This window comes from Sebastes fasciatus, chromosome 10 (assembly GCF_043250625.1).
Source record: "Sebastes fasciatus isolate fSebFas1 chromosome 10, fSebFas1.pri, whole genome shotgun sequence".
Classification (NCBI taxonomy): Eukaryota; Metazoa; Chordata; class Actinopteri; order Perciformes; family Sebastidae; genus Sebastes; species Sebastes fasciatus.
In genome coordinates, this window is record NC_133804.1 from 28,453,718 (window position 1) to 28,480,591 (window position 26,874).

Below are 26,874 nucleotides of genomic sequence, written 5' to 3' on the forward strand. Positions count from 1 at the left end.
GTCTACCGCCCAAATGGAAGATGTAGTCGCATAGTGATCAAGGTTTACAGAGAGCAATGACCGTCCCCCTACTTTTAGCAAACGTGTGATTCTTTTTCATTTCATAGGAAATCTATTTGTTCTGAGTTGTATTTGTATTTTCAAAACAGTGTCTTTATTCAGACTTCCTGAGTATTGGAAGTATTTTAACAACAGCAAAATCGGTCTTACTGTCACACTGTATGTGTGTATGTAAAGGTCACGATGCAGAGCAATGTTTGATCTTGATCACTTTGTTTGTATATTGAGTTCGCCAGCACACGCACAAGGACACACATGTACATGCATATGCAGGTGACACAATTCACATTTTCTGCCAGTTTCACGCTATTCTACCGGCAGTAACATGCAGAGAAATGTAGCAATGTGGAAAGCAGTGTTGCTAACTTCACACACTTTTGTAACTGAACAAAACCTCAATGATGTTTTGGATGTATTGGTAGCTAGCTTGTCAGTTAATGACACAACATTTAAATGAGACATTATTGGAGTTGCTGAAGCAGTATTCTCCTTTTTCAGCTACAGTAGGCCAGCTGTTTTGCTTCCTGTGTTTATGCTAAGCTGGGCTAAACTCATGCTGGAACTAGAGTGAAAGGTTTGATTTTTGCCATAATTTGGACGTCCAAATCAACAACGAGAGGAGGAAAGGAGGAGTTTTTAAATAACATTAGCTACAGCGTAGGTGGTAGTCTGCAGGTTTGAGGGACAGTTGCAGGGGGGAGATCAGAGGAAGTGTTGCCAAAACCACACAGGAAATCAAGAGGTGTGAAGGGCCCACAGGTAAACATATGTGTGAGAGAAAGATGACTCTTGGGAATGCACAATTTGTAGTTAGTAATGAACATTGCAATTTTATAAACGTAACAATATTGTAATGATGATTATTTTATTCAATTTTTACACAGAGTGCTCCAGGGATGACATGTTTTTGTAGGCCAACCAGGAAGTAAGCATCGCCCTGGGTTCCTCAACACTTAAAAGTTTTGTTCTGCAAGATAATCTCCACAAATGAATTGAAGTGTAAATGCAATCGTCAGAAGTAAAAAGCTAACGTAGGCTATAAACAAACTACACCACGGTGGCATGAGCATGAGTATATACGACAAGGATGTGAAGGCGGACGAGTCAACGTGATGACGTTTAGTAGTCTCATTTAGCCACTTTTTAGCAACCGCCTTTTTTAAGACACGTAAAAGTTTCAAAATTCAACAAGTGGGATATTTACTGACGTATTTTATGCCGTAGAACAAAACATTAAAATCTCTAAAGCTTGTGTTAACCACAGACCTTATTTCAGGCATCTAACGAGAGAGAAACCCATTGACTTCCAGACGAGAGAACAGGAAGTGCTAAAATGCTAACTCATTTACGGGCTTTAGGACTCATTCCTGTAGCACTCTATTGGCAGTGAACCCAAGAGAACGATGGACTTCTTCATATTTTCAATTTAATTTCTTTAACCAGTTTACTAAATAGGGACCTCTTGATCTAAATATTTATGGTCTTGCAAGCACTCTTAAGTGTTTTTGCTTATTCATCGTCTCCATTTTCTTTTCACAACACATGTTTAGATGTGTCATAGCAGGAAAAGCACTAGTGCAACCAATAACATTAAGGACAGGCCGATTCTAGTAATGTTACATGTTTAACAAGTCTAAATGCCTGCTATGAAAAAGGTCTTATCATTATTGTTTCACTCTATATATTTGTCATGTGCACATAGAGACACAAAGTGAGAGAGAGTGAGAGAGAGTGAGAGAGAGAGAGAGACTAGCAGACAGACAGTCAGGGTTTTCACCAGTGAACTGCTGTGTATCTGTCCACCACAACCTCCCACAACTATAGAGCAAAGCACGGCTCACAAAAACAAATACGCAGCATTTTATGTTGTAGACACAATTAGTCTTCTTTTGTTGAAAAATATACAGCGTAAATAAATGTAGGGGGACAACCACTCAAATGAATAAACCCCTCCATCTTTCTGGTTTCACAGCACCTCGTATAAAGGCCTTCTGCATGTCTGTCCTGTGAGAACAAGCAAAGCCATATGCAACAGCTACACTGAGAGAAAAAAGCTGCGGTAGGCCAATTTTCCATCCTTTGACCAACCATCAAGGCTGTTTACTCAGAACAGACCTAACTATGGGCTTCAACAGGATGTTTGTAGTGAGGGTAGAGCTACAAGAGTATTTAGCAGGTTAATTTACTGTTTTAGTTTTATTGTTAGTGTGCTCATTTAAAGTATAAATAATGTCTTTCCTTCGTGTTTTTTAAGATGCAACCAAAGGCATCTACAACCACATGCATCTCCAATCTTAAAAAATCACAGATGCATATTAGTTTGTTTTGTTTTAATCTATCACTGCACCAAGTGATGCATATTGGAACAGACTTAATGAAGGCTGTCATACCGATTTGCGGATAATCAGGCAAACTTAACTTAAGATCACAATCCAAACTTCTGCTCTTGACAAAAAGACCGGGGTGGGACCAGTGAATGATTAGCGCCTCCCCCCTCTGACAGCAACTACCAATGAAAAGCATCACACCGCAGAAGAGTGTGATGAAAAACGGTCATGACATAGAGTGACTGGGTAGCTGTGTGTGTCCAACCCTCCTGAGCCGTTTACATACTCCTGTAAGCTGCGATATTAAAGGTACTATTTATAACATTAATGACTTTCAGCCACTAGATGTCTCATTCTCCCTCCCCCGTTCCATTGCATTTACTTCACACCAAATCCATCTATCCCTTTTTTTTCCACACTAACTGACTACCCGGAGATACCACGTGATACCAACGTTGTTTTACTGTTTGCTCTCAAGCCTTGTTAGAAGTGGGTACCAAATGTCAGATACACACACCTTAAAGGGAGATTTGTCAAGTATTTAATACTCTTATCAACATGGTAGTGGGCAAATATGCTGCCTTATGCAAATGTATGTATATATGTATTATTGGAAATCAATTAACAACACAAAACAATGACAAATATTGTCCAGAAACCCTCACAGGTACTGCATTCAGCATAAAAAATATGCTCAAATCATAACATGTCAATCTGAAACCCAAACGGTAACAACAGCTGTAAGTATGTCAGTGTGCTGACTTGACTATGACTTGCCCCAAACTGCATGTGATTATCATAAAGTGGGCATGTCTGTAAAGAGGAGACTTGGGTGACCCATAGAACCCATTTTCATTCACATATCTTGAGGTCAGAGGTCAAGGGACCCCTTTAAAATGGCCTTGACAACCTAAAATTCGCAAGTTGCGTTAATGCGTTAAAGAAATTAGTGGTGTTAAAACAAATTAACGCATTACTATCATGTTAACTTTGACAGCCCTTAATATTTTAAAAAAAATATTCGTCTGCATAAAAATTATCAATAAGACAATTTAGTAACAATCGTATAAATAAGTGTGGTGTTCCTCTTGCCTCTTTATAAAACTTAAAACAGAGACTGAGAAAGGTAGAAAAGCCCCTATGTACTGACACTTTAGTTTGAAGCTCAACCACAACAATGCTAAAGTTTCCATGCATCATGTTGTCAGTGGTGACTGTGAATGTGTGTCTATTTGTGTCTGTTTGTGTGAAAGTAAAAATGGTGTTATGGCTCGTTGTCAACAATATATTGACCCTAAAAAAACGCGCTGGTCCCTATAAATAGATAGGTTGTTGGTCGTTCTATTTTCTTTCTCTTTACACCTTTCAAACAAACCCCCACTCTAACTCTTTGATCATTATTTTGATGCCAGAGTTTGTGGTGTTGCACTGGGCTGCATTATATTGTCAGGTGTTCCTGTCCATGTTATAGTGGGGGTGTCGACAACTGCACATACTGTATGGTGGCCTACGATTGTTTTATATTAATCACCTTGTTAATCAGTGCATTGTTTTATTTGTGGTTTCCTCCCTCAGATAAAGATATGCCGGTCAGAAACTGTAAATCGTCTCCAGGTGACTGTAATACTGTGAGAGCGTCGCTCTGCTGCTTCCTCTCACCAGCCCTCTGAAAAGAAGTGATGTGAGTATAGAGGATGGATGGTTTAACAGCCCTCCTCTGTACGCTGTGCTCTTCCTGTTCAAGTGATTGACAGGCAGAGTGGGTGGGTCATCATTGATGATGTGGAGCATCTGAATTGGCTCACACAACATTTAAAATGGCTCCTCTATCATCGTGTATCACTCTTGCAAATGGCTGGATGCATCTTTTTTATATGCACACAAATCAATCTGATCTATAAATCTCTGTTTAGTGCTACAGACATTGTTGCAGGATTTCCTGTTAGACCTAAATACATAGGCCTGTATATTTACAGATAAATAACATGCCATGCATTTATATTCAAAGGTTAAGTATTGAAAAAAATATTTTTAACTGCATTGTTTTGCACGTGTCACACACTTGATGTTTTGAAGGATTTGGCGGCATCTAGTGGTGTGGCTTCAGATTGCAACCAACTGAGTACCCCTCCGCTCACTCCTAGCTTTCCAAGACTGCGGTAACGTGAGCCGCAGAGTGCAAACTCGTGGTAATGCCATTCACTTAGCTCAGACGCCAGCATTACCAAAACAACACTACTTTAGGAGCAACTGAAGTCAGATCGCGGCTGGTGGTACCACGGTTTACACTCGGTTTCATGTGTGTGTCAGAGAACTATGATGGCCTTCTGGTTTCAGGTGATTATACACTACTGAAGTTTCAGTTAGAAAACATAGGCAAATTAAAAAATGCACCTGCTATCTAGTTTCTATCTCGGCTACAACCTTTATAAATATGGTAGTACAAGATAGATAGATAAATAGATAGATAGCTATACCCGACTACTATGACTAACATAAAAAAATATAGAATATAAACATAGAATAACTACTATATACATTGTGCAAGTTGCAATGTTTTGTCTTTAAATTAAAAATAATAATAATTGAAGTAGTACAACAGTGAATGAAAACAAAATCTCGTGAACCAGATTTTTTTGGGGTAACTCTAGTTCACATTAAGATCAAATCATCTGTTGAGGTTACGCTCTGTGTCAGTTGTAGAAAAAACCACCATGAAACAAATACGTGCTGTCGGTGTTTTGTCATGTCTTTAAGTTGGGCAATGGGTGGTATTATTTCCACTGGTGGTTTAGTGAAACACTAACATAACGAGAGGCCAATCAGATTGCTCTGAAATTGTTCCCTCCCACTTCATATGATTACATTAAGGCGAATTGTCTTCCAGTACGATCTAATTTAACTGCAGTCTCCAGTGGATAAACCAGAAAATGATGATCGTGTTTTATTTTCTGCTGATGCTCAGAGTCGGGCGTAAGTACATGTAGAAATATCAGATTTGCTCCAGATATATTTATAGTTTTGACAGTAATTTAGCAGCACATACATTATTCTTTCTCTGTCATTAATCACTGATCAATGCTTCTCTAATATTTTCAGAATGCACAGCTGATCAGATCTTCGAGACAAAGACTGTTGGTGTTGGAGATGATGTGACTTTGACGTGTCCTCGCCAGGAATCTGAGTCCCAAGGAACTTTTTTTTGGGTCAGACTTGTTTCTGGAAACTTTCCTGAATTCTTGGGAGGAGCATTTACTTTTGATTATCCGGTTGTTAATAAGAGTCCTCGCTTTACAGCAGAACAAGGACCTGGAACATTTCTTCTGCATATTCATAAAACGAAGCCAAGCGATACAGGAGTTTACTACTGTATAGAAGTAAACGTACTCGAAATGACATTTTTGAAAGGAACATTTCTGAGAATTAAAGGTAAATAAAATAAAGAAAAACGTTTCACATTCCTTAAAAATGTAGTCATTATGATAACATCAAACATTTATAACAACAGATTACATAGTTTAATTTGTGAGTGAGAAAAGCATGTTTATTTTCATCTTTGTATTTCCCAGGACCAGAACCTGATATCACCGCAGCCCCTCCATCTGATCCGGTCCGTCCAGGAGACTCAGTGACTCTGCAGTGTTCAGTCCTCTCTGACTCTGAGAGCAAATGTCCAGGAGAACACAGTGTGTTCTGGTTCAGAGTCAGATCAAATGAATCTCATCCCAGTTTAATTTACGCTCATGGAAACAGTGCTGGATGTGAGAAGAGCCTCGAGGCTCGTTCTCCACAGGAATGTATCTACAGCTTCTCTAAGAACATCAGCTCCTCTGATACCGGGACTAATTACTGTGCTGTGGCCACGTGTGGGGAGATATTATTTGGAAACGGAACAAAACTGGACGTGGAAGGTAAATGCAGATCATTTCCATATTAACCATTAATAATCATTACTTCTGAATCTGGTAGAAACAATTAAAATCAAGTATCACAAACAATTGTTCCTCCTGCGTTATAACTAGGGCTGTCAATCGATTAAAATAGTTAATTGCACATTTTGTATCTGTGAAAATGGCCATGACTGCTTTTCCACACCAAAATTTAGCACAAGTTTGCAGCGTTATTTAACCTAGATGCCAGTACCTTCACTCTAGCTTTACAACTGAGCCCACGACAACCTCCGAAAGATCGGTTGCGCTAATGCATTAAAGAAATTAGTGCCGTTGAAACGATTTTGCATTGACATGTTACTATCGTGTTAACTTTGACAGCCCTAGTTATAACATCTTGTCAAAATAGTTGTTAATTTTCATTATTTGCTCCTTTTCATATTGTTTCAGGACTCAACATCTGGGATCTGCAGAAGGCCAACGCAGTTCTGATTCTCTCATGTGCAGCTTTGGCTATAAGTCTGATTGTTATTGCCTTCCTGATTTATACCATCAAGATGAAAACGTGTGATTGTTGCAACGGTAATAGAAGTTTCTCATACAGTATTTTGCAAAAAGCTAACTTTCCCAGGATTACTGATTACTGATTTGTGTAAATGAACCTACAGCGTCTTTCTTCTTATAGCTGTGTTTTTATTTCATAATACAGCTGCAACAGCCAGTAGTCATCACCAAAGTCAGCAGGTAAGGAATTTAAAGAAATGTTCTCTATATATATGTAAATATTAATGCATGCTGTCACATGACGTTTTTCCATATATTTTATTTATATAGAGAGATGAGGACTCATTGACCTATTCTGCTCCAACCTTCACCAAGAGGAAAACTGGCAGAGCAGAGAGAAGGAAGGCAGAAACAGCAGAGGGAGAGACGATCTACACTGATGTCAGGACTCGAGTGATAGATTAACAATCTACTGGATCTGCTAGTTAAAGATAGACTATTGTAAATATGCTGCTTCACATCAATTTCACTTCTGATATCGGTAACAATATTGTATTTGGATAACCTTAAACATGTTTCATGTATCATTTTGACATTATTTTCTGTCCCATCCGTTTGCAATCATTGGATTACTTTTTTTTATAAAAGGGCATGAATTATCATGATGCAAAATGTAATAGTTTTAATGGCTTTTGGTGATATTCTACGGCATCTCATATCTATTTGTCTGTTTTTAAGGTTTTTCAGGTAAAACTTTAGTTTTTTCTTTGCTTTTATAATGGTATAGTTTAATTTTTAAATCTTTACTCATGATCTGTTTATTTTGAAAATAACTTTACAAGTTAGCATCTAGTATAAGACAGAAAGATTGATGGTTTTCTTGTTTAATGTTTGTAACACAGTGGAAACAAATAAAATACTTTTAAAGTAAGAGACTCAAACTGTCATGTTCTGGCTGTGCCAGTCTTTATTAGTTATGTTTATGTGATTTTGGTTTGTGTTTTGGTTTCTTTTATATTCTCATTCCTGTTTCCTGTTTTATTTTGTAGTTCACTCCTCCTGTGTCTTGTCTGGTTTTACTTCCCTCCTTTGTTTGTTTTCCCGCCTTTTGTTGATTGTCTGCCCCGCCCTGATTTGTTTCACCTGTGTGTAATCATGTCTGGTATTTAAGCCTGTGTGTTCCCCTCTGTCCTTGTCGGTTCGTTTGTCTCTCCAGCCCCGTCTTCCTTGTCCTACATGTTACCTGTTACCTCCTGCTCTGATCCTCGTGTTTCCCTGGTTAGTGATTTTTGGTTTTGGTCCTCTGTTTGGTTTTTGTTGTTTGTTTCTATTTTGTTCTTTTGTACTTTGTTCCCCTCCCTGCCTTTTGTTGTTTTGCCTTTAGTAGTTTTGGATTTCTCAGCTTTGTATTATTAAAGCTCGCTTTTATTTCAACTATTTTCCTGCCTGTTACTCTGCATTTGGGTTCCATGTTAAATTCACCCCACACCGTGACACAAACAGCGTCATCATTTTATATTGCTCAATGTTTCTTACTTGTGCTTGCTCATGCTGATCTCTTACCACACTTAAAATCTATTAATTTTCAAATGTTGTATTGCTATTATGACTTCACACTGCAAACATGTTACTCACATTTGCTCGTGAAAATAAAAAACAAACAGACTTTGCAAGTAGATTTTGCATGAATAACAAATCCACAGGGTTCAACTAGTAGGCCTGTAATGCATTTTAGCACTTCACGTTTCCTCGTCTGGAAGTCAAAGGGTTTATGATTAGATGCATGAAATAAGGTCTGTGGTTAACACAGGCTTAAGGGACTTTATTGTTTTATTTTACAATATTAAATTCCGACAGTAAATATCCCACTCGAGGATTTTGAAGCCTTTACGTGTCTTCAAAAAGGCGGTTGCTAACAAGTGGCTAAATGAGACTACTAAACGTCATCACGCCGACACGTCCGCCTTTACTTTATTTTCTGTAATAATCAAAACTCCAATGGAAGAATCTCATTGGCTTTTTATCGAGGGAACACAGGGCGATGCTAACTTCCTGGTTGGCCTACAAAAATAAGTCATCCCTGCACCACTCTATCACTACTGTAACAGCATGAACCAGGGTCGTGTGCAGAAGGTAACCCATGAGTTGGGAAACTCTCGCAAGATGGTTAAGATTAGGTATTGATCTCGAATGGTTAAGGTTAAGATAGGTTGTTGGGATACGAGTCTTGTGAGAGTTTTTGCCGCAATGTGCATGTTACCTACTACTGCATTTACCCCTTTGAAAATCATAAAGTGGGCATGTCTGTAAAGGGGAGACTCGTGGGTACCCATAGAACCCATTCTCATTCACATGTCTTGAGGTCAGAGGTCAAGGGACCCCATTGAAAATGGCCATGCCAGTTTTTCCTTTGCCAAAATCTAAATTAAGTTTGGAGTGTTATTTAGCCTCCTTTGCGAGAAGCTAGTATGACATGGTCATAGACATGGACATCTGCCACGACAGGTTGGGTTGAGAGAGAGGTTGAGAGAGAGAGAGGTTGAGAGAGAGAGAGGTTGAGAGAGAGAGAGAGGTTGAGAGAGAGAGAGGTTGAGAGAGAGAGAGGTTGAGAGAGAGAGGTTGAGAGAGAGAGAGGTTGAGAGAGAGAGAGAGAGGTTGAGAGAGGTTGAGAGAGAGAGAGAGAGAGAGAGGTTGAGAGAGAGAGAGAGAGAGAGGTTGAGAGAGAGGTTGAGGTTGAGAGAGAGACACAGACACACAGACACACAGACACACTTTCCAGCGGAGCTTCCCGCTATCTCGGTCCTCCATACATCTGGCTAGCTCGCCAGCACTCTTCACTCTGCATCTCTCCTCAGCACGTCCATGTATGTTGGTGTGGGACGTCCCCGTGATCGATGCCTGTGCGTTGGCTCCCACAGCACCATCATGCTTGCTGGGAGTTCTTGATGTCTTTGGCAGTGACCGGCAAGTCTCATTCTCCTGGCTGCCACTTTCTCGCTTAGCCTTGCTAGTCTCTTGCCTTTTTATAAAAGTTAAAACAACAGTGCGAGCCCAGCTTCCTGAGGCTAAAACAGAGAGTGAGAAAGGTACTGACACTTTAGTTTGAAGCGCAACCACACCAATGCTAAAGTTTCCATGCATCATTTGTTCGTCAGTGGTGACTGTGAATGTGTGTGTCTTCTTGTGTGTGTTTGTGTGAAAGTAGAAATGGTGTTATGGCTAAACAAACGCGCTGGTCCCTGTAAATAGATAGGTTGTTGGTCGTTCTTTTTGCTTTCTTTTTACACCTTTCAAACAAACCCCCACTCTAACTCTTTGATGATTATTTTGAGGCCAGAGTTTGTGGTGTTGCACTGGGCTGCATTATATTGTCAGGTGTTCCTGTCCATGTTATAGTGGGGGTGTCGACCACTGCACATACTGTATGGTGACCTGCCGTTGTTTTATATTAATCACCTTGTTAATCAGTGCATTGTTTCATTTGTGGTTTCCTCCCTCAGATAAAGATATGCAGGTCAGAAACTGTAAATCGTCTCCAGCTGAATGTAATACTGTGAGAGCGTCGCTCTGCTGCTTCCTCTCACCAGCCCTCTGAAAAGAAGTGATGTGAGTATAGAGGATGGATGGTTTAACAGCCCTCCTCTGTACGCTGTGCTCTTCCTGTTCAAGTGATTGACAGGCAGAGTGGGCGGGTCATCATTGATGATGTGGAGCATCTGAATTGGCTCACACAACATTTAAAATGGCTTCTCTATCGTCGTGTATCACTCTTGCAAATGGCTGGATGCATCTTTTTTAAATGCACACAAATCAATCTGATCTATAAATCTCTGTTTAGTGCTACAGACATTGTTGTAGGGTTTCCTGTTAGACCTAAATACATAGGCCTGTATATTTACAGATAAATAATAACAAAGGCTAGGCTAGGTTAGCTATTGGAAAAAGTTAATTGTAAATCTTCTGTTTGTGGAATCATTTCACTTTCACTAAAAGATGGCAGTGATGTAAAGAGAGCAAATTATATATGTTGTCAAATCCAATCTAATACAGAGGAGCCATTTAATGTAGAAAAGGGAGAAAAATGTTTTATCCTGAATATGTGCACAAATACAGACACTCAATGGTGTGAAGAACACACAAACAAAGGCTTAGATTGGCAAAGCATTTCAAGCTCAGCACTCTTCCTTAGAAAGCATCCCAATCATAAAATCCAGACAAACTGTTACCATTTTTAACTGCGTTGTTTTACATGTGTCACACACTTAGTGTTGTGTAGGATTTGGCGGCATCTAGTGGTGTGGCTGCAGATTGCAACCAACTGAGTACCCCTCCGCTCACTCCTAGCTTTCCAAGACTGCAGTAACGTGAGCCGCACAGTGCAAAACTGTGGTAACGCCATTCACTTCGCTCAGAGGCCATCCTTACCAAAATAACACTACTTTAGGAGCAACTGAAGTCAGACGGCGGCTGGCGGTACCACGGTTTACACTCTGCAGCTCACGTTACCGCAGTTTCACGTGTGTCGGACAACTATGAGGGCCTTCTGGTTTCAGGTGATTATACACTACTGAAAACACAGTTAGAAAACATAGTAAAAATGGAAAAAATGCACCTGCTATCTAGTTTCTATCTAGGCTACAACCTTCATAAATATGGTGGTACAAGATAGATCTAGATATACCCGACTACTACGACTAACATAAAAAATATAAACATAGAATAACTACTATATACATTGTGCAAGTTACAATGTTTTGTTTTTAAATTAAAAATAGTAATAATTGAAGTAGTACAACAGTGAATGAAAACAAAATTTCGTGAACCAGTTTTTTTTTGGGTCACTGTAGTTCACATTAAGATCAAATCATCTGTTGAGGTTACTCTCAGTGTCAGTTGTAGAAAACCACCATGAAACAAATACGTGCTGTCGGTGTTTTGTCATGTGTTCAAGCTGGGCAATGGGTGGTATTATTTCCACTGGTGGTTTAGTGAAACACTAACATAACGAGGGGCCAATCGGATTGCTCTGAAATTGTTCCCTCCCACTTCATATCATTACATTAAGGCAAATCGTCTTCCAGTACGATCTAATTTAACTGCAGTCTCCAGTGGATTAACCAGAAAATGATGATCGTGTTTTATTTTCTGCTGATGCTCCGAGTTGGGCGTAAGTACATGTAGAAATATCAGATTTGCTCCAGATATATTTATAGTTTTTACAGTAATTTAGCAGCACATGCATGATTCTTTCTCTGTCATTAATCACTGATCAATGCTTCTCTAATATTTTCAGGATGCACAGATGATCAGATCTTTGAGATAAAGACTGTTGATGTTGGAGATGATGTGACTTTGACGTGTCCTCGCCAGGAATCTGAGTCCCAAGAAACTTTGTTTTGGGTCAGACTTGTTTCTGGAAACTTTCCTGAATTTTTGGGAGGAACGTTTATTTTTGATTATAAGGCTGTTAATAAGACTCCTCGCTTTACAGCAGAACAAGGACCTGGAACATTTCTTCTGCATATTCATGAAACAAAGCCAAGCGATACTGGAGTTTACTACTGTATAAAAGTAAACCAACTCAAAATGACATTTTTGAAAGGAACATTTCTGAGAATTAAAGGTAAATAAAATACAGCAAAAGTATCACATTACTTAAAAAATGTATTCATTTATGCTTACATCAAACATTTAATAAAAGCAGATTACATAGTTTAATGTTTTGCTACATTTTTGTAAGATACTACATGTTTCAATTGTTTATGTATATAAATTAAAAAAAAAATCTTTTAATTGAAGTGAGTAAAGCATGTTTATTATCGTCTTTGTATTTCCCAGGACCAGAACCTGATATCTCTGCCGTCATTCAAGACTTTACGTCTGATCCGGTCCGTCCAGGAGACTCAGTGACTCTGCAGTGTTCAGTCCTCTCTGACTCTGAGAGCAAATGTCCAGGAGAACACAGTGTGTTCTGGTTCAGAGCCGGATCAGATGAATCTCATCCCAGTTTAATTTACGCTCATGGAAACGGTGGTGAATGTGAGAATAGTACCGAGGCTCGCTCTCCACAGAAATGTGTCTACAGCTTTTCTAAGAACGTTGGCTCCTCTGATGCCGGGACTTATTACTGTGCTGTGGCCACGTGTGGGGAGATATTATTTGGAAATGGAACAAAACTGGACGTGGAAGGTAAATGCAGATCATTTCCATATTAACCATTAATAATCATTATTTTTGATTCTGGTAGAAACAATTAAAATCAAGTATCACAAAGCATTTGTTCCTCCTGCGTTATAACTAGGGCTGTCAATCGATTAAAGAAATGTATTTGCGATTAATCGCACATTTGTTTATCTGTTTAAAATGTATCTTAAAGGGAGATTTGTCAAGTATTTAATACTCTTATCAACATGGGAGTGGGCAAATATGCTGCTTTATGCAAATATATGTATGTATTTATTATTGGAAATCAATTAAAAACACAAAACAATGACACATATTGTCCAGAAACCCTCACAGGTACTGCATTTAGTATAATAAATATGCTCAAATCATAACATGGCAAACTGCAGCCCAACAGGCAACAGCAGCTATCAGTGTGTCAGTGTGCTGACTTGACTATGACTTTCCCCAAATTGCATGTGATTATCATAAAGTGGGCATGTCTGTAAAGGGGAGACTCGTGGGTACCCATAGAACCCATTTTCATTCACATATCTTGAGGTCAGAGGTCAACGGACCCCTTTGAAAATGGCCATGACAGCTTTTCCACGCCAAAATTTTGCGCAAGTTTGGCGCCTTTTTTAACCTAGATGCCAGTACCTTCACTCTAGCTTTAAAACTGAGCCTGCGACAACCTCCGAAAGATCTGTTAAGCTAATGCATTAAAGAAATTAGTGGCTTTAAAACGATTTTGCATTGACACGTTATTATCGCCTTAACTTTGACAGCCCTAGTTATAACATCTTGACAGAATAATTGTTAATTTTCATTATTTGCTCCTTTTCATATAGTTTCAGGACTCAACATCTGGGATCTGCAGAAGGCCAACGCAGTTCTGATTCTGTCATGTGCAGCTTTGGCTATAAGTCTGATTGTTATTGCCTTCCTGATTTATACCATCAAGATGAAAACGTGCGATTGTTGCAACGGTAATAGAAGTTTCTCATTCAGTATTTTGCAAAAGCTAACTTTCCCAGGATTACTGATTACTGATTTGTGTAAATGAACCTACAGCGTCTTTCTTCTTATATCTGTGTTTTTATTTCATAATACAGCTGCTGTTGCTCTGCAAACAAATGCTGCAACAGCCAGAGGTCATCACCAAAGTCAGCAGGTAATGGAAAAGTTATTGACATATTTTTCTCTCAACATATATGAATATTAACTTCTGCCATCTAATAACATTTTTCCATATATTTCCTCAGAGAGATGAGTACTCAACAGCTCATTATGCTCCAACCCTCACCAAGAGGAAAACTGGCAGAGCAGAGAGAGGAATGTAAAAGCAGCAGAGGGAGACGATCTACACTGATGTCAGGACTTGGGTGATAGATTAACAATCTACTGGATCTGCTAGTTAAAGATAGACTGTTGTAAATATGCTGCTTTGCATCAATTTCACTTCTGATATCGGTAACAATATTTTATTTAGATAACCTTAAACATGTTTCATGTATCATTTTGACATTATTTTCTGTCCCATCCGTTCGCAATCATTGGAAGACTTTTTTTTATGAAAGGGCATGAATTATCATGATGCAAAATGTAATAATTTTAATGGCTTTTGGTGATATTATACAGCATCTCATATCCATTATTTCTTGTTTAAGTCTTTTATTAAAGGTGTATAATTCTACCACTCAAACAGGCTTTTTGAAAGATTTACCTTGAAATAGTCGGAGAGTTGAGGAAGGTTTCTTTGTGTCTATTTTTTAAGGTTTTTCAGGTAAAACTTTAGTTTTCTCTTTGCTTTTATAATGGCATAGTTTAATTTTTAAATGTTTACTCATGATATGTTTATTTTGAAAATAACTTTATAAGTTAGCATCTAGTAGAAGACAGTAAGATTGATTGGTTTTCTTGATTAATGTTTGCAACACAGTAGAAACAAATAAAATACTTTTAAAGTAAGCGACTCAAACAGCGTCATCATTTTATATTGCGTAATGTTTCTTACTTGTGCTTGCTCATGCTGATCTCTTACCACACTTAAAATCCATTGATTATCAAAATGTGTATTGCTATTAAGACTTCACACTGCAAACATGTTACTCACATTTGCTCATGAAAATAAAAAACAAACAGACTTTGCAAATAGATTTTGCATGAATAACAAATTCCACAGGGTTCAACTGGTAGGCCTGTAATGCATTTTTAGCAATTACGTTTCCTCGTCTGAGAGTCAAAGGGTTTTTGGTTAGATGCATGAAATAAGGTGCTTAAGAGATTTTATTGTTTTGTTCTACAATATAAAATACGACAGTAAATATCCCACTCGAGGATTTTGAATCCTTTACGTGTCTTCAAAAAGGCCGTTGCTAACAAGTGGCTAAATGAGACTACTAACCGTCATCACACCGACACGTCCGCCTTTAGTTTATTTTCTGTAATAATCCAAAATCCGATGGAAGAATCTCATTGGCTTTTTGTCGAGGGAACACAGGGTGATGCTAACTTACTGGTTGGCCTGCAAAAATTTGTTATCCTGCACCACTCTATCACTACTGTAACAACCAGAACCAGGGTCGTGTGTAGAAGGTAACCCATGAGTTGGGAAACTCATAAGATCGTTAAAATTAGGTATTGATCTCGACTGTTTAAGGTCGTTGACCAACGAGTCTTGTCAGAGTTTTTGCCAGATTTTGCAATGTGCAGGTTATCTACTACTGCATTTAGCCCTTTGAAAAATCATAAAGTGGGCATGTCTGTAAAGGGGAGACTCGTGGGTACCCATAGAACCCATCCTTATTCACATATCTTGAGGTCAGAGGTCAAGGGACCCCTTTGAAAATGGCCATGCCAGATTTTTGACAGCCCTTATTATTTAAAAAAAAAATATTCGTCTACATAAAAATGTTATCGATGAGACCTTTAAGTCCCTGTGATTGATGACATTCGTTGGCTCCCACAGCACCAGCATGCTTGCTGGGAGTTCTTGATGTCTTTGGCAGTGACCGGCAAGTCTCATTCTCCTGGCTGCCACTTTCTCGCTTAGCTTTGCTAGTCTCTTGCCTTTTTATAAAAGTTAAAACAGCAGTGCAAGCCCAGCTTCCTGAGGCTAAAACAGAGAGTGAGAAAGGTAGAAAAGCCTCTATGTACTGACACTTTAGTTTGAAGCGCAACCACACCAATGCTAAAGTTTCCATGCATCATTTGTTTGTCAGTGGTGACTGTGAATGTGTGTCTATTTGTGTCTGCTTGTGTGAAAGTAGAAATGGTGTTATGGCTAAACAAACGCGCTGGTCCCTATAAATAGATAGGTTGTTGGTCGTTCTATTTTCTTTCTTTTTACACCTTTCAAACAAACCCCCACTCTAACTCTTTGATGATTATTTTGAGGCCAGAGTTTGTGGTGTTGATCTGGGCTGCATTATATTGTCAGGTGTTCCTGTCCATGTTATAGTGGGGGTGTCGACCACTGCACATACTGTATGGTGGCCAAAGATTGTTTAATGTTAATCGCTTTGTTAATCATTGTATTGTTTTATTTGTGGTTCCCTCCCTCAGATAAAGATATGCAGGTCAGAAACTGTAAATCGTCTCCAGGTGACTGTAATACTGTGAGAGCGTCGCTCTGCTGCTTCCTCTCACCAGCCCTCTGAAAAGAAGTGATGTGAGTATAGAGGATGGATGGTTTAACAGCCCTCCTCTGTACGCTGTGCTCTTCCTGTTCAAGTGATTGACAGGCAGAGTGGGCGGGTCATCATTGATGATGTGGAGCATCTGAATTGACTCACACAACATTTAAAATAGCTTCTCTATCGTTGTGTATCACTCTTGCAAATGGCTGGATGCATCTTTTTTATATACACACAAATCAATCTGATCTATAAATCTCTGTTTAGTGCTACAGACATTGTTGTAGGGTTTTCTGTTAGGCCTAAATACATAGGCCTGTATATTTACAGATAAATAACATGTCATGCATTTATATTCAAAGGTTAGCTATTGAAAGAATTCATTGTAAATCTTTCCTTTCTTGAATCATTTGACTTTCTTTAAAAGATGACAGTGATGTAAAGAGATATATATGTTATCAAATCTAATCTAATACAGAGGACACTCAATGGTGTGAAGAACACACAAACAAAGACTTAGATTGGCAAAGCATTTCAAGCTCGGCTCTCTTCCTTAGAAAGCATCCCAATCACACAATCCAGACAAACTGTTAATATTTTTAACTGTATTGTTTTACATGTGTCACACACTTGGTGTTGTGTAGGATTTGGCGGCATCTAGTGTTGTGGCTGCAGATTGCAACCAACTGAGTACCCCTCCGCTCACTCCTAGCTTTCCAAGACTGCGGTAACGTGAGCCGCAGAGTGCAAAACCGTGGTAATGCCGTTCACTTCGCTCAGAGGTCATCATTGCCATAATAACACTACTTTAGGAGCAACAGAAGTCAGACGGCAGTTCACGTTACTGTAGTTTCACGTGTGTTTCAGAGAACTATGATGGCCTTCTGGTTTCAGGTGATTATACACTAATGAAAACACATTTAGAAAACATGGTAAAAATTAAAAAATGCAACTGCTATCTAGTTTCTATCTAGGCTACAACCTTCATAAATATGGTAGTACTAGATAGATAGATAGATAGATAGATAGATAGATAGATAGATAGATAGATATACCCGACTACTACGACTAACATAAACATATAATAAGAATAACTACTATATACATTGTGCAAGTTACAATGTTTTGTTTTTAAATTAAAAATAATAATAATTGAAGTAGTACAACAGTGAATGAAAACTAAATTTTGTGAACCAGATTATTTTTGGGTAACTGTAGTTCACATTAAGATCAAATAATCTGTTGAGGTTACTCTCTGTGTCAGTTGTAGAAAACCACCATGAAACAAATACGTGCTGTCGGTGTTTTGTCATGTGTTTAAGTTGGGCAATGGGTGGTATTATTTCCACTGGTGGTATAGTGAAACACTAACATAACGAGAGGCCAATCAGATTGCTCTGAAATTGTTCCCTCCCATTTGATTTTGCTTACATTAAGGCGAATCATCCTCTCATACAAACTAATTTAACTGCAGTCTCTCATGTGGAAAGAAAATGAAGATCATATTTTTTATTCTGCTTGTGCTCAAAATTGGACGTAAGTATTAGCCACATTTACTCCACATATATATTTAAAATACATTTGTCATCTTCATGCAGGAATATACAGAAAGCATATGAATGTATCTCTGTTGTTAATTATTACTCTGTTTTAATTTGATTTTCAGGATGCACAGACGATCCCATCTTTGAGACAAAGACCATTGGTGTTGGACAAAATATCACGCTAACATGTACCCGCTACAGATTATGGCATACAACATACTTATTTTGGATCAGGGTCGTTTCTGGAACCTTCCCTGAAATATTAGGAGGAACATTAGCCTATGATAGCGAGGTTGTTGAGGAGACTGATCGCGTTACAGCAACACAAGAGCCTGGAGCATTTGTTCTGCATATTACCAAAACACAGTTCAGCGATACTGCGGTCTACTACTGTATAAAAGTGATACGAAGCCACATGACATTTTCAAAAGGAATATTTCTGAGAATAAAAGGTAAATATACTCCAGATGCCTTAAAAATGATATAATTATACATAATTTAACAGCAATGTTACATATTTTAATGTTTTTCAATTTTCTTACTAACTTCTATTAAGTTGTTGTATGTTTGCATGATTCATATAGAAGTCACCAGACTCTTTTGTTTAAGAATAGATCATTGTAACCTCAACACCTATAATTTATCATCATTGAATTGAGTAAAACATGTTTATTATTTCTTTATTATTATTTCCCAGGACCAGAACCTGATATCACTGCCGTCACTCAAGACTTTCCATCTGATCCGGTCCGTCCAGGAGACTCAGTGACTCTGCAGTGTTCAGTCCTCTCTGACTCTGAGAAGAAAACATGTCCAGGTGAACACAGTGTGTTCTGGTTCAGAGCCGGATCCGATAAATCTCATCCAAGTTTAATTTATGCCCAAAGAAACAATAGAGATGGATGTGAGAAGAGCCTCGAGGCTCGCTCTTCACAGATATGTGTCTACAGCTTCTCTAAGAACATCAGCTCCTCTGATGCCGGGACTTATTACTGTGCTGTGGCCACGTGTGGGGAGATATTATTTGGAAATGGGACAAAACTGGACGTTGAAGGTAACTGCATCATATTTATATATAATGGTTAAATTATCATAATCTTATAAAATAACGTAAATAATGAATTACTATTTATTAACTTTTATTATTTGTTTCTTTAATGTTTCAGTTGGCAGCACGTGTGATTCACAGAACGACAACACGATTGTCTTTCTGTTATGTGCTGCTTTGGCTATCAGTCTGATTGTTATAGCCTTCCTTGTTTATGCCATCAGGAAAAAATCCTGTAATTGTTGCAACGGTAAGAGACATTATTCTATCTATTAAAGCACTAGCACAGCCAGAAAAAACCTAGTGGATGTGCTACATGATCCAGGGATGGACTGGGTCTGAGATTCAGCCCGGGACTTTGAGATGTAGAGGCCTTTTCTTTTATGCAAGTGGCCAATTGAGCAGATTTAACAGTAATACAGCCACCTCAGTATGTATTTATGAAAAGTTGGGTTGCCAACTTTTACTAGTAGAAATATAGAACGGCTGCAGATGGATAGTGGCGGGCTGTTTAGCAATAGTAACTCGTTTTAGTAAGGCTATCACTCTGCATCTGATTTTTTTTTGTGCCAGCTGCGTCTTTGCGTGGTACAGGCACACCCGTGGCTACGCCATATTATCACAGTGTGTTTCCCCAAAAGCTAACATCATTTTATTCATTTGTGCTCTGTATAAGTCAACCTATAGTATCATACGTTTACAATAAAGTAAAGTGTTTTTTTTAATAATACAGCTGCCACCACTCTGCAAACAAATGCTGCAACAGCCAGCGTTTATCAGCAAAGTCAACAGGTAAGGAATTTAAACTGTATAAAAGCAATTTTTATGATTATATGTGCATGTATTGGAATCCGCTCACTCATGTTCACTTTATTTCCTCAGAGAAATGAGGACACTTTGGTTTATTGTACACCAGTCTTTACCAGGAGGAAAGCCGGCAACGCAGGGAGAAGGAATCAAAGAAAGGAAGAGACGATCTACACCGATATCAGGGCTTTTGTGATGGATCAATAATCCAAATACTGATTTGCTAATTGGTCCAAAAATAACCATGTTTAATAGTTTTTCGTAATAGCCTGTAGCATTGTGTATTCCATCCTTGTTATTTTGTTTCATTTTTTGTGCATTTTATTAAAGTTTTCAATACAAAAAAATTATGCATCTGCCCCTATTTTGAAGATTAATTTTGAAAGAGCGGTGAAAAGAGGTCAGTACAATTGTACTTAAAGGAATTTATATTTGTGTGCACGTATTTGCAAACTTATATTATGGCAAAAGATACCACATCAATGACATTTTAAATAGAAATGAACACCTGTTTTCTTACAGTACATACAGTGTGTGTTAACTTTGAAAAGACCTTCAGTTTCAATCACTGCAGGATGCATCTTACTGTACAAAACTGATCTGTTAACACATAAAATCCAAATTTCTTAATTCAGTACAAATTTACTTTCTTCATTGACATCAGCACTTAACATGCAAGCATTGTACTCACATTTGCGCCTGGAAAACAAAAAAAATGCAACTACACAAATAGATTTTGCAAGAAAAGAAATCAACTCAGGGCTCAAACAATATAATAATAGCAAGAAATCAGACAATCAATCTTATGATATATGCCCAAATCTATCAGACAAGACTTATAAACACCTGGCAAAGTACTTAAAACCTTTTCTTTGGTAGTTCCCGCTACAGTAGGCGTCTACAAGATCACATTTTGCCATGATGACACACACAGACTCACAAGGTGAAAACAATACCAGCCACACGCTGCCGTGGCTGGTGATTAACAGAGCAAGCTTAGTTTACTTCAGGTAAAAGGAAATAGCTCATCATTGCATGTTGATAACCAGCAACGACAGCGACGCTGTTATTGATTTCACCTTGTGAGTCTGTGTGTGAGTCATCAGGTGTCTGTGGACAGATTTTGTCGCCGTGATAGCGTCACAACTTTGCAAGATACAGTCACAAAACTTGAGGGTTGAGATCAAAATGAAGACTGGGATTGAAGATGGGTGTGGTCCAAGCAAGGGCACTGGAAGTAGAGGGTAGGAGGTGGGGAAGAGGACCCCACCTGGCCCGCATCTTGGCTGGTGTGATCCCATCTCAAGATGGTCATTTCATCCGTCTTTTTTTCATACAAAGAAATGTTACCTCTTTAATCTGAGGGGGGCCGAGGTGGAACTACACCTTTTTTTCTTGTAGTATTTGTGATGAGTGAAAATGCTGTTATTTCATATGAAAAGACAATATAGATATAAAGTATACTGTTTTAGGTCAACAAAACAACAAAAGCAAACACAGGTCCACAGACATGTTGACCTTTATGTCACCATACAGAAGTACAGGCACAAAGCAACTGAACATCTGGTGCTCTCTCACAAAATCAGCCTGCAAACCTTTTTTTTTAGAAAATATACTCATTCTGATACACAACTGCTTCCCATCACTACTGTATATCAGTTGGGAATAAAAAGCTATACGTGTGCACACAAACCCAAGCTGAAGCTCTCTGTAGAGACTTGGGGATCTTTGCACAGGCTGTGCTCGGTCTATAGAGAGGCGTGTTGCTGGTTGTGCTTATCTGCTCTAACAGCAAAGTACAACACTCTTGTGGTGACTCTCTCGTCTTCCTCTTCCCTCTTTTCACTTTCCGTGTGGAGAAATCCAGTGCTGCATAGTTCAGTCCTCCATCCTGCAAAAACATAATATTTGTGTGTTAATGACAAATATTTCAGAGATCAGGGCTGTAACATAAAGACCAAGTCTAGAGTATAGATGCTTTACAGTGTCTTTGCAGTCATCTAAACATACTTTCTTTTGCTTAATTTCTCAGTTATCAGTATTATATTTATACCTCTTGACTCTATCCCCATTTATCATATAACAACAGGCATTATGTTGTAGCTACTCAACAGTTTATTAGATTTTTCTTGTTTAGATAATATTGTGTGTTTTGTCCAGAGGATCGAGTGGCAGAATATCTAGATCGCTACACCATGACCACACACTGCCACGTATTTACCAGATCATTTGACAGAACCACAGTTGACCTGTCGTGTCCAAGATGATGGGAAGCACTCACTGGTGCTGTTAAAATAAAAAACAAAGCCTTCAGAATATGTGTACACACATCAGTGTGATTTTTGTCACCCTCTAATTAAAGGACATGGAAAAACAAAGAAAAGATTTTAATCACATTTTCAGTTAAACACTTTCACTCCTGTAATGAGCTCAATACAACTTCAGTGTTATAATGATAAACAATATAAACCGCCAACCCTCTAACCATCAGAAGCCCACATTTTCTGTTTTAACAGCAAAGTCATTTCATACATTCATATCTTTATGGTACGGTCTCAAAAAGTGTAACTTAAATGAAAGTAAAATATGGTGAACCTACCTTTGCAATGTTCGCAAACTTTCCTTCGATTTCCATAGAAAATAAGGACGACAATCACAATGGCACAGCAGGCCAACAGGACTCCAAGCACAGGGACAACTGGGTCCAGTTCTGATCCCGAATCACAATCATTTCCTTAAAGATATTTAACATTATTTAATTATGTACTCTTGGGTAACACAGTGGCATTTAGAAAACTAATAACATTTATCAACAGGCACAAATGTTCAAATATAGCATTTAGTCAAAGATCCTTTTTTTTTACTTGAGTTCTGGGACAACGACTTGATCGATAATGAACAGTCTTATAACATTTTGCCAAGGTTGAGTTAATATTAACCAGGCTAAATGAATTAATACAACATGCATATATGATTTAAATACAACGGTAAAAACTTACTTGTCTCCACTTTAGTTCCTTCACCAAACAGGATCTCTCCACATGTGACCACAGCGCAGTAGTAAGTCCCAGTATCAGAGGAGTTCTGTATAGTTTTGGACAGACTGTAGACACAACGTTTTTCCTCATCTTCATCACTGTGAGTGTAAATGATGCCTGGATGATATTCTCTTGATCCAGATCTGAACCAGTACACATCCTGTTCACCTGGACACGGGACTTCTTTGTTCTTGGAGAGAAGTGAACACTGGAGAGTCACTGAGTCGCCCGGCTTTACCAACTCAGTCTCCGGTCTTTGTTTTACATAGAAAAACTTCTGCTGATTACGATCTGCATGATTCAGTTAAAGAAGACATCAAAAGGATTTAATGATCTTAATTATTTGTATGACATAAAAACTTGGCACAAACACTGAAAGTAAATATATATTTTACCGTTCACAGCCAAGAAGATTCCATTAGCAAAACTCTGTGAATACGTCCCTCCAATGAAACAGAAGTATGTTGCTTCGTCCTCTTTGCTGACATTTCTGATGGTAAGAGAATACTGAGCATCCTCTTTTGTTGCTGTGAACCGTGGGTTGTTAAATTGTTCACTAGGTGTTATTCTGCCAACAACTACAGCAAGGACTGTTTGGGCCATATATCCAAGAGACTGCTTGTACCAGTAAAATGATTGTCCTTCCTTCTTAGAAAATGGACAGTGTAAAGTAACATTTCCACCAACTTCAACCACAGTCGTAGAGATCTGGTGAGGAAGCTCTGCAGTTTCAATCAGGTCTGAAGAAAAGAGACAAACAGTAACAGAGCTTCAACACAAAAGAAGTAAAAAGGTAAAGTACTAAGATTATTACATGGTCTAGTCTTTCTCATAGTAGTTAAGAATTGCACTTACACACAGTACAAAGTAGAATCAAAGCAGTCAGTGTTCCGGTCATTGTGGCACATACAGCACTCTTGTCTTGCACTACTGATGTCTACCGCCCAAATGGAAGAGGTAGTCGCAATGTGATCAAGGTTTACAGAGAGCAATGACCGTCCCCCTACTTTTAGCAAACGTGTGATTCTTTTTCATTTCATAGGAAATCTATATGTTCTGAGTTGTTGTTGTATTTTCAAAGCAGTGTCTTTATTCAGACTTCCTGACTGAATTTACTGTTTTTTGTGTTTTGTGCTGGAGCAAGTACTGGAAGTATTTTAACAACAGCAAAATCGGTCTTACTGTCACACTGTATGTGTGTATGTAAAGGTCACGATGCAGAGCAATGTTTTGATCTTGATCACTTTGTTTGTATATTGAGTTCACCAGCACACGCACAAGGACGCACATGTACATGCATATGCAGGTGACACAATTCACATTTTCTGCCAGTTTCACGCTATTCTACCGGCAGTAACATGCAGAGAAATGTAGCAATGTGGAAAGCAGTGTTGCCAACTTCACACACTTTTGTAACTGAACAAAACCTCAATGATGTTTTGGATGTATTGGTAGCTAGCTTGTCAGTTAATGACATACAATATTTAAATGAGACATTATTGGAGTTTCTGAAGCAGTATTCTCCTTTTTCAGCTACAGTAGGCCAGCTGTTTTGCTTCCTGTGTTTATGCTAAGCTGGGATAAACTCATGCTGGAGCTAGAGTGAAAGGTTTGATTTTTGTCATAATTTGGACGTCCAAATCAACAACAAGAGGAGGAAAGGAGGAGTTTTTAAATAACATTAGCTACAGCGTAGGTGGTAGTCTGCAGGTTTGAGGGACAGTTGCAGGGGAGAGATCAGAGGAAGTGTTGCCAAAACCACACAGGAAATCAAGAGGTGTGAAGGGCCCACAGGTAAACATATGTGTGAGAGAAAGATGACTCTTGGGAATGCACAATTTGTAGTTAGTAATGAACATTGCAATTTTATAAACGTAACAATATTGTAATGATGATTATTTTATTCAATTTTTACACAGAGTGCTCCAGCGATGACATGTTTTTGTAGGCCAACCAGGAAGTAAGCATCGCCCTGGGTTCCTCAACACTTAAAAGTTTTGTTCTGCAAGATAATCTCCACAAATGAATTGAAGTGTAAATGCAATCGTCAGAAGTAAAAAGCTAACGCAGGCTATAAACAAACTACACCACGGTGGCATGAGCATGAGTATATACAACAAGGATATGAAGGCGGACGAGTCAACGTGATGATTTTTAGTAGTCTCATTTAGCCACTTTTTAGCAACCGCCTTTTTTAACACAAGTAAAAGCTTCAAAATTCACGAGTGGGATATTTATTGACGTATTTTATGCCGTAGAACAAAACACTAAAATCTCTAAAGCTTGTGTTAACCACAGACCTTATTTCAGGCAACTAACTAAAAACCCATTGACTTCCAGACGAGGGAAGTTGGGACCTCTTGATCTAAATATTTATGGTCTTGCAAGCACTCTTAAGTGTTTTTGCTTGTTCATCACCTCCATTTTCTTTTCACAACACATGTTTAGATGTGTCATAGCAGGAAAAGCACTAGTGCAACCAATAACATTAAGGACAGGCCGATTCTAGTAGTGTTACATGTTTAACAAGTCTAAATGCCTGCTATGAAAAAGGTCTTATCATTATTGTTTCACTCCATATATTTGTCATGTGCACATAGAGACACAAAGTGAGAGAGAGAGAGAGAGAGAGAGACTAGCAGACAGACAGTCAGGGTTTTCACCAGTGAACTGCTGTGTATCTTTCCACCACAACCTCCCACAACTGTAGAGCAAAGCATGGCTCACAAAAAACAAATACGCAGCATTTTATGTTGTAGACACAATTAGTCTTCCTTTGTTGAAAAATATACAGCGTAAAAAAATGTAGGGGGACAACCACTCAAATGAATAAACCCCTCCATCTTTCTGGTTTCACAGCACCTCGTATAAAGGCCTTCTGCATGTCTGTCTTGTGAGAACAAGCAAAGCCACATGCAACAGCTACACTGAGACAGAAGCTGCGGTGGAACAATTTTCCATCCTTTGACCAACCATCAAGGCTGTTTACTCAGAACAGACCTGACTATGGGCTTCAACAGGATGTTTGTAGTGAGGGTAGAGCTACAAGAGTCTTCAGCAGGTTAATTTACTGTTTTAGTTTTATTGTTAGTGTGCTCATTTAAAGTATAAATAATGTCTATCCTTCATGTTTTTTAAGATGCAACCAAAGGCATCTACAACCACATGCATCTACAATCTTAAAATACCACAGATGCATATTAGTTTGTTTTGTTTTAATCTATCACTGCACCAAGTGATGCATATTGGAGCAGACTTAATGAAGGCTGTCATACCGATTTGCGGATAGTCAGGCAAATTTAACTTAAGATCACAGTTCAAACTTCTGCTCTTGACAAAAAGACCGGGGTGGGACCAGTAGATGATTAGCGCCTCCCCCCTCTGACAGCAACTACCAATGAAAAGCATCACACCGCAGAAGAGTGTGATGAAAAACGGTCATGACATAGAGTGACTGGGTAGCTGTGTGTGTCCAACCCTCCTGAGACGTTTACATACTCCTGTAAGTTGTGATATTAAAGGTACTATTTATAACATTGATGACTTTCAGCTACTAGATGTCTCATTCTCCCTCCCCCGTTCCATTGCATTTACTTCACACCAAATCCATCTATCCATTTACTGACAACCCGGAGATACCACGTGATACCAACGTTGTTTTACTGTTTGCTCTCAAGCCTTGTTAGAAGTGGGCACCAAATGTCAGATACACACACCTTAAAGGGAGATTTTTCAAGTATTTAATACTCTTATCAACATGGGAATGGGCAAATATTCTGCTTTATGCAACTGTATGTATATATTTATTATTGGAAATCAATTAACAACACAAAACAATGACAAATATTGTCCAGAA

At 38.5% G+C, this 26,874-nt stretch overlaps 2 protein-coding genes across 2 annotated transcripts; both read left to right on the forward strand.

The window, feature by feature from the left end:
- Positions 1-5,317: 5,317 nt before the first annotated feature.
- Positions 5,318-8,043, forward strand: LOC141775947 (immunoglobulin kappa light chain-like). Its single transcript, XM_074649686.1, has 5 exons — positions 5,318-5,360; positions 5,487-5,816; positions 5,957-6,298; positions 6,728-6,842; positions 7,998-8,043. The coding sequence occupies exons 1-5, from the start codon at positions 5,318-5,320 to the stop codon at positions 8,041-8,043; spliced, it is 876 nt and encodes a 291-aa protein (XP_074505787.1).
- Positions 8,044-11,905: 3,862 nt separating this feature from the next.
- On the forward strand, positions 11,906-16,735 carry LOC141775948 (signal-regulatory protein beta-2-like). The gene is made up of 4 exons (XM_074649687.1): positions 11,906-11,948; positions 12,075-12,404; positions 12,620-12,970; positions 16,680-16,735. Exons 1-4 carry the CDS (start codon positions 11,906-11,908, stop codon positions 16,733-16,735), a joined length of 780 nt encoding a protein of 259 aa, XP_074505788.1.
- Positions 16,736-26,874: the final 10,139 nt, after the last annotated feature.

What these genes read in the sequence shown, in the direction of transcription:
- LOC141775948 (XM_074649687.1), top strand. Translation starts at nt 11,906, where the DNA reads ATGATGATCGTGTTTTATTTTCTGCTGATGCTCCGAGTTGGGC. An exon ending in GCTGATGCTCCGAGTTGGGC is followed by an intron (nt 11,949 to 12,074) that starts GTAAGTACATGT and finishes TAATATTTTCAG; the next exon opens with GATGCACAGATGATCAGATC. An exon ending in AACAAAACTGGACGTGGAAG is followed by an intron (nt 12,971 to 16,679) that starts GTAAATGCAGAT and finishes TTCCTGTTCAAG; the next exon opens with TGATTGACAGGCAGAGTGGG.
- LOC141775947 (XM_074649686.1), top strand. Translation starts at nt 5,318, where the DNA reads ATGATGATCGTGTTTTATTTTCTGCTGATGCTCAGAGTCGGGC. An exon ending in GCTGATGCTCAGAGTCGGGC is followed by an intron (nt 5,361 to 5,486) that starts GTAAGTACATGT and finishes TAATATTTTCAG; the next exon opens with AATGCACAGCTGATCAGATC. An exon ending in AACATTTCTGAGAATTAAAG is followed by an intron (nt 5,817 to 5,956) that starts GTAAATAAAATA and finishes TGTATTTCCCAG; the next exon opens with GACCAGAACCTGATATCACC.